This window comes from Pan paniscus, chromosome X, assembly GCF_029289425.2.
Source record: "Pan paniscus chromosome X, NHGRI_mPanPan1-v2.0_pri, whole genome shotgun sequence".
NCBI classification, from domain to species: domain Eukaryota; kingdom Metazoa; phylum Chordata; class Mammalia; order Primates; family Hominidae; genus Pan; species Pan paniscus.
Window position 1 is genome coordinate 103,695,519 of NC_073272.2, and position 8,061 is coordinate 103,703,579.

An 8,061-nucleotide genomic window follows, 5' to 3' on the forward strand; every position below is an offset into this window, starting at 1 on the left:
AGTTGAGAAAGTTCTGTATAATATTGTCGGGCACTTAAAAAAAAAAAAGAAGGTATAAGTATATTTAGAATGGTCCTGTGGCTTAGCAGGGGAGTTTGATTCCTTGCAATGGCAAGAATCTGGAGCCAGTTTAAAGATGATAAGAGAATCTCTCTAACTCTTTAGTGACCCAGTGGTGACTTGAAGATACACAATGATTCTTTCCCTGGTTCTTAGGGAAGTAGCAGAAACATAGCCAGTTTTGTTGCTAAGGAATTTCTCTAGATATGTGGTCATTCCTTTTTATTATCAGTTCACCGGTGACAAGGATGGGAGTACCCACTGAGTTTCTGATGGATTTTTAAGATGGTATTCGCCTACTACAAAAAAGGCATGATTTTTTTTTTACCTGCCATTGTAAGATTGCTAGTGTTTTTGGATGAAAGGCACCTGAGAATCATAAGTATTAGAGATTTGGGCAATGTTCTCCACAGTTGTATTCAGTATTGTCGCCTAGTATTAATTATGTGTTCATTATGCATTTGTACCAATGTACCTTAATGGAATTTAAAAAAGAAGTCTTTGAAGTGACTTTTTATCTATCACTAGCCAAAATGATTGTCTCAACCCTTCCTAATCAGAAGAGTCACTGGTCAAATACCACAAAATTGGAATCTTAATCATTTTTAAGCCTAAGCCAGTGGCTCACTAATTGGAACAAGGATCATACTACAGAAGGATTTGAACAGCTCTTAAAGTTAGAAAATAGAGAATTTGATCCACAAAACATTTTGGGGTGGATATGCCAAAAACTAAACCAAACTGATTTAGAAATTTTTATTTTGACAGAAGCGATCCAAGCAGCGGAAGTTACAGCAGAAGGCCTTCCGCAAGAGGCAGCTGAAGGAGCAGAGGCAGGCCCGGAAGGAGAGGCTCAGTGGGCTCTTCCTTAACGAAGAGGTGCTGTCCTTGAAAGTGACTGAGGAAGACCATGAAGCAGATGTTGATGTTTTGATGTAATAAGGGTGAATTTATCAACGTTCTTTATGAGCATTAAAATACTCCATCCTTATGGGTTTACATGCATCTTGACCAAAATTTTGGTTAGGGCTGTGCTGATGTACCATTAATAATTTAAGCCAGTGGTTCTTGGCAGGTGATCCCAAGACCTGCAGCTTCAGCATCACTTGAGAAGTTGTTAGGAATGCATACTAGTGGGCCCCGCCCCCAGACATAGTGAATCAGAAACCAACAGGGAGGCGCCTAGCATTGTTTTTTTAACAAGTGCTGGGTTATTCTGATGCACAGTCTAGTTTAAGAACCACTACTTTGGGTAAACGTTTTGACTGTTTAAAGTTTATGGCGGTGAAGTGGGCGTCTTCAAAGACTAGTACTTACACAGTTTAGAAGATTTCAAGGTACTGCTGACAGTAGTTTATTATGTCAGTATACATACATGTGTAGAGATCATAATTTAGTTCCCTTCTTAATGTTACAATTTCTTAGTTTACTTTTCCTAAAGGGCCATAGCATAATTCTTGATTCCTGGTGGAAATCTTTTCTGAGGTGTGGGGGTGGGCAAGGTGTGGATTGCTGTTTACGATAGTGCCTTCATTAGTTTTAGTTCTGTGTGTTTTCATTCATTATTGACTCAAAGGTATTAGAACAGGCCCTTATCTTTTTCCTATTAGATTTATTTTTGTTTTTTACTTTATGTAAGTTCAGAATCCTTTTTTAAGTGATGACTACTGATGAAATAATGTTACTAGTAGCTGAATTTTAGACTTGATGCTATGTTGATTAATATTTAAATGGTGAAAGTAATTAGGCAAAATAAGCAATTCTGCTTTTCTGTTGCTTTCAGAATTTTTAGGCTGTAAAATTGTCTCAGGCAGGAAGTCAGTCTATATCTCTCTCAAGTTCTTATTGTAGGTCATTTTTTTTTCAGCACAGCTCTAATTTTTAAATATTTGGTATAACAGCTTCTGGCATGTGACCTAGTTAATGTTGAAAATTAACTGATGAAAACCCTTGTAGATCTGCTAAACTTCTCTATAAATTGCTAGAAATATACAGAGCAATGAGATATAGAAAACACCTTAGCTTGTTGGTTATTAATAGAGCTCTAATTTTAACTGTGAAATCATGGAGTTTCTTTAAATGTTTTCCTAGAGTGTTTGTTATCATGAACATTAGAAATAGCGTTATTCCTTTTCTTCTACCACATGTCTTGAACATTCACATGGGTTAAAGAAGATGGAAACTGATACTACTGACAATCAAGCTGCTTTCTGACTTTCATAATTTTCTTCATATTGTGGATAGCATTTTGAAGGTGACCGTGATTCTGTAGGAAGAGCTGTAATCAATATTTTTCAAACTCTAAGAGTACAGAGGTTCGTAAGATTTCTACTTTTTTTTTTTACTTTTTGTTATGTCAAGTAGCTTATTAAGAAAAAGATTCATGACTTAAATTCTTAATTCTCAGTTGATACAAAGGCTTATAATCATGTGTTTTAAAATTTTGATTTCATTTTCGTTCCTTGAAGGTTAAAGAATGGAAACTGGGGATAAAAATTAATACACTGCAGCTTTGCCAAGGTCTGTGATATGGTTGTAACCTTTTAAAGACTACTAAAGTCATAATTTGAAATTTTTATTAAAATAAAACATATGTGTCTATGGTTTTCAATTGGAGTAGTCTTTCTTACTTTCCCCCTCCCCCTCTTTGGTTCTCCTAACCAGCTTAGAGGACCCAAAGAGAGCTTAGGGATAGACACCAGAATACTCTGTGGAGGTGGAACAACTTAACCTCACTGTTTTCCCTTCCAAGTATAGGAAGAGCAAATAGAGCATAGTAACTGTATCTAAATTCTCTACCTGCTCTTAGCAAAAGCAAAATCCCACAGAATGATTGCCTATTCTTCAAGGAAAACAGGCCACTTTTGGAGACCATAGAGCACCATTTATCTGTCAAATACTTGGAAACTATTTACTTAACGGTCATCAGTAAAAAACCCTAAACAAGGTCATGATATAATTTAAGACCAATTCCCCTACTCTCCCAATAATCACATAGTCTTATTACTTTCAATTTAACTTGAGTCACTATTAAGCAAGTTTACCAAAGTGCCACAAAGTTGATTTTTAACGTTTGTAAAGGTTTGAATGTTTATAGAAGTGCATCATGAAATTTTGTGTAAATCCAGATGAACTGTCATTATAGTACTATAACTTAGAGATAGTCCATAAAGTTGGGTTGAAGGAGATTGAAAATATTTCCTTTGATTAAAAGAAAATAATTAACTAACTTGGGCTTGCTTGTGATTGAAGAGGGAGATTAGATAGTCCTCTGTCCCCCCAAAAAAGAAACTAGCAGAAAAAGATATAAAAAGCTCTTTGGTGTCTGTTCATGTGCTGTACATTTTTTCTGTTTTAATGTCTTGTGTAGATAATTCAAAGTTTGAACTATTTCTTTCTTGGAATAAGTAATAATTTATTCAATATGGTGTATCTCTGAGTTCAATTTAAAACAATCCAACTCAGTAATATTTATTTTTAAATACAAATCCTAACTAACCAATTAATTAATAAAAAGGCAAGACTTACTTGCTGTAGTATTGGTTCTCATCTGTAGAGAACTGACATTGGAGCAAATTTTAAGTCTCCCCTTTGAAAATAAGCCTTGTTAACTGAGGGCGTAATACATTTCCCACAGATTTATCCAGAAACATTTTATTAGAGATCTTATAGTAGTATCTCAGTTCCTACCACAGCTTTCTAAAGGATGAGACTTGCATTTAACAAAATGACATATATAATATTTTTCTATAGTTTTGCAACTGAATTAAAGGAAGGTGATGTATTATAATGTGTAGTGAGGTATAAAGGGCTAGTTCATTCTCTCCCAACAAGAACTTAGAATAAAATAACACTTTTTTTTCATGAGACTTACCTCATTTTTGTTAGGCTATGGCAGTTTTGTCCAGTTCCTCTGTCCCTTGAGTGAATTAGATATTGCTGAATTAATCTCAGAAACTGACCTATAAAATAATGACTCATTATAGATTGGGTGAACTTCTCATTTTATTTAGCTTTTAAAAGTGCTAAATCCTCTCATAAAGGAAAAATTACAGGAAACTATAGCGGTATCCAGATTCTGATGAGCTTTAAAAATTATAAAATATAGCAAATGTCTTCATATTTTAGCCAGAAATATTAGTACACAACCAATATAGAAGTCTTGTTTGTTTCTGGGTTCTCCAGCAGAGACTTTTTGTTTGTGGCTTACTCTGTATAGCCTCATGTGCCTTAAAGGTGGTGAACTCTAGTTTTTGTCAATATCAGGCTTTTCAAAACTCAAAAACAATCCAAATGTTGTAATTTGTTTTGCATAATGCCCATGGAATTGGATATCAGTAAGCAAAGCCATTAAATTGAACCAATCAATGCTAATAGAGTATAAAAACAAAAACCTTCAAATTTTAAGTTTCATTTGTGTAACTTTATTTTCGGCCTAGCTAGATCATTGAAGAGCCTTGAAAGTTCTCTAAAGTATGGCTTAATGTATTTTTTTCCCTCTGAAAAAGATCATATGCCAGGATACTTCTTCAAACCAGATCACTTTTAATATCTAGAAAGATAATTTTCAAGGTATAGGCAAAAGCACTTCAAGGACAGAGATTATGTAGCAAGTTGATTCTCTAGGAATTCTTTGAACTCATTTGTGTAATAGCTGGAACACACTCCTCTTCTTTCCTTTAACAAATGAACTTCTAGCACTTCTGTCTTCAAGGAAAAACATTTGTTTGGAATTGGTGGAGGGTACTCGCAGTCCGTTTATAGTTTGGGACAATTAATAGGAAAATCCCCAGTTGCATTCAAATAATAGTGTTGATGTTGAGGGCACTGACTCATTCAACATGTCTGAACTAGAAGTAAATTTAATTCTGAAAGGACTGTTAGTTAGGAAATAAGTATTTGTATACATATGTACTGTGGTAACTTTGGATTCATTTTAAGTCTGATAAAGTAAGATAAACTTTGTCTTAAAAATAAAATTATGCTAAATGAATAAAAACTGAGATATTTTAAGCTAGGCATCTTTGTTAGCATAGTATCCGGAACATAACTACTTATAATGCTTAGGTCTTATTTCTTTGGAAAATAAGTTACTTATTCCAAAAGCCTTAGAAGGAATTCTGAAAATTCTTCTAACTGGCCATTAAGAGTAAGGAAGTTGAATGGTACTGCTGAAGATCTGAGTTGACTCACTGAAATTTTATTTTCTTATTTTTTTAACATTAAAATTATTTCTTTTTGGCTCTCCCTCTAGTTATTTTTTAAATTAAGGTAATTACTGTTTTAACCTAGAGCATATAATGGCAAATTAAATTTTAATTTGACACTCATACCGAACTCAGAAAAGCTTGTTTGATCTTCTCTAAATTCTGTATGTAGTACTTTTTTTAATTGTCACATTTCTTTGTTACATCTTCGTGTCCAACAAAACCTGTGGAAATCTGTGTTCATTTTTGTGGTGAGGGATGGGGGTGAAAAAGGGGAGACTTGCTCTAATTATGCATATACATTTGACTATGTAAAGGTAGTTGTAGACTATATGTATAAATAACAAGTTAACACTTAATATTCTAAATTGTTCTAAGGAACAGTGGCCTGAAGCCGTGACTAGTTTTGTGGAGCTGCTGGCTCTTTTAACAGTAGCTGACCTATTGGATTTAAACTGAGACTGAAATTGAGATTTGTGGTTAGGTTATCTAGCTGAGGCTTTTAACAATGGAGCAGATAATGTCTGTTCCTGTAGTGGATCCATTTAATTTCCTATTTGAGTACTCTCACTTAACAAGTATTATCTATTCTGAACCTTTGTGTTGGGAATTTAAGGACTATTGTCAAAGGCTATTAATGGTAAACAAGTATATGCAAAACAATTCACATATGGGTAAAAATTTCAAATTGTGGGTTTTTGTTTTTGCTTTTTAGTTTCAAAGATTAGTTATGTAGCAGCAATATCATAACCAAAGCAAGTAGGAAGTTGACTGGTTTGGAGAATCTTCAAGTAGTTTTAAATACTGTAATGTATCAGATTGTTAACCAGGATTTTTTTTTCCTGTATTACTGCTAAATATATTACTATATTAATGCACTTTTGTATATATAACTGTCTTCTGTACATTCTGTACTTACTACAGTGTATATAAAGCCTGTTTTCCCTGAAGCTGTGAGGGAATAACAATAGTTGTATCATAAGTCGTTTCTATTTTGAGTTCCTTCTTGTACTTGAAAGTAGTTCAATAGTGAAATCTAAATGAGTGTGTATGGTTGTAATTAAAACTGGCAATGTGGCAGAGCTGTCTTTTGAAACTGAATACCAGAATGAAAAGTGTTGTTTTGGTTAAGAACTCTTATAATATATTATTTCTTTTGATGCACCCTGAGTTGTTACACAGCCCACTCACTGCTGCTTACTACTTTATACTTTTGAGTCAGCTCCTTTCATGCTCTATCCCAGAATATTTACCAACAGAGGAGAACTGCTCCCTTTTCTGTTGCTCACAGTTTGGTTATGGCTTTATAAACTTTTATTTGGTGAAAGCCCCAGATACCCAAATGTCATTGGCAAAACTTATTTTTTTTTCTGGACAGATCAGATTTCTAGAGAGAGCAGATTTCTAGAGAGGTTAGCATTCATAGTAAGTGAAAATTGTCTAATTTTTTTAATCCATGCTATTACTGGGCAGTAGGTCTAATTTTTTTTGACAAAAAATAGATCTATTTTCCTTATATATTGATTTAGAATCTTAAGTTAGAATTTTATAGAAGAAATGTCTGAGCAGTTCTATGTATGGAGGAGCAATTCAGCTTTTCAGCAGCAACTTTATCTTTTGCCACTAGAGGGAGATCTGTGGTTGCTTTCTCCTTTGGAGAATAGCTGCTTTGCTTTTATTTTTAATTTCTAAGGTTGGAATAGAACTTATTCTCAAAATTCCTTTAGTGTTATTAAATATTTTCATTTATTAGTCAAAGGTAAGTTAATTAAGCTTGTTTAATGATGCCAATCTTATGCTTTTCTGTAATCTTCAATTTTTAATAAATGTGAGTTAGATACTAAGTGAAATGTGCGTGTGTGTGTTTCTTCTCTTAGGTACTCTAGAGTTCCATATGTGGCTAGTGACTACCATAATGGGCAGTGCATAATGTACTATCCATTATGGTAGTCACTAGCCACATATGTCTATTTAAATGAATTAAAGTTAAGTAAAATTTAAAATGTAGTTCTTTAGTCTCCTTAGCAATTCTTCAAGTATCCAGTAGCTACCATGTGGCTACAGGCTATTTACTGTATTGAAAAGCATGAGATGTAGAACATTTCCATCATCACAGAAAGTTCTGTTGGACAGTGCTGCTCTAGAGATTTGCTGGCTTATGTAGTGACCATTATCATCATTTTATCAGTGAACAGTAATTAGTGGCTAAAAAACTGCTGCCCACAGTTAACTGTTGTAGGTGATTGGTGTGAGAGGGAGATTAAACTTTTTCTTTTTTTTGAGACAGGGCCTCGCTCTGTCACTCAGGCTGGTATGCAGTGGTGTGATCATAACCCACAGCAGCTTTAACCTCCCAGGCTCAAGCGGTCCTCCCACCTCAGCCTCCGAAGTAGCTAGGACCACGGGCACATGTCACCACACTCAGCTAATTTTTTAATTTTTTGTAGAGATAAGGTCTCTACAAAAAATGTTTTTTGTCTAGGCTGGTCTTGAACTCCTGGGCTCAAGCAATCCTCCTGCTTTGGCCTCCCAAAGTTCTGGGATTATAGGTGTGAGCCACTGTACCCAGCCTGTATTTCATTTTCTGCTTCATTAAAGCCACTACCAAATTTGAGAACTTGGTGGTTTAATGGAGAAATTTATCATAGTGACCATTTCATTTGACTATGAATAAGATTTAATGTTTGAATAATGTGAGAAGTTTGGGCCAGTTTCACAGATTTTATAGTTGCAGAGTGCTGCCATGCAGCTTTCTCTGTGAGTTAGTCCTTCGATGCAAAAAAAAAAAAAAAAA

The 8,061-nt window shown here is 34.4% G+C and overlaps 1 protein-coding gene across 2 annotated transcripts in view; it reads left to right on the top strand.

Moving 5' to 3' along the window:
• FAM199X (family with sequence similarity 199, X-linked) overlaps nt 1–7,117 on the top strand; it is a 29,453-nt gene extending 22,336 nt beyond the window's left edge. For both annotated transcript variants that reach the window (XM_003819654.4, XM_008973070.4), the window contains exon 6: nt 829–7,117. In XM_003819654.4, coding sequence (XP_003819702.1) covers nt 829–999 — 171 coding nt within the window. In that variant the 3' untranslated portion in view covers nt 1,000–7,117. The remainder of the gene's footprint in view (nt 1–828) is intronic.
• The last annotated feature ends 944 nt before the right edge of the window (nt 7,118–8,061 follow it).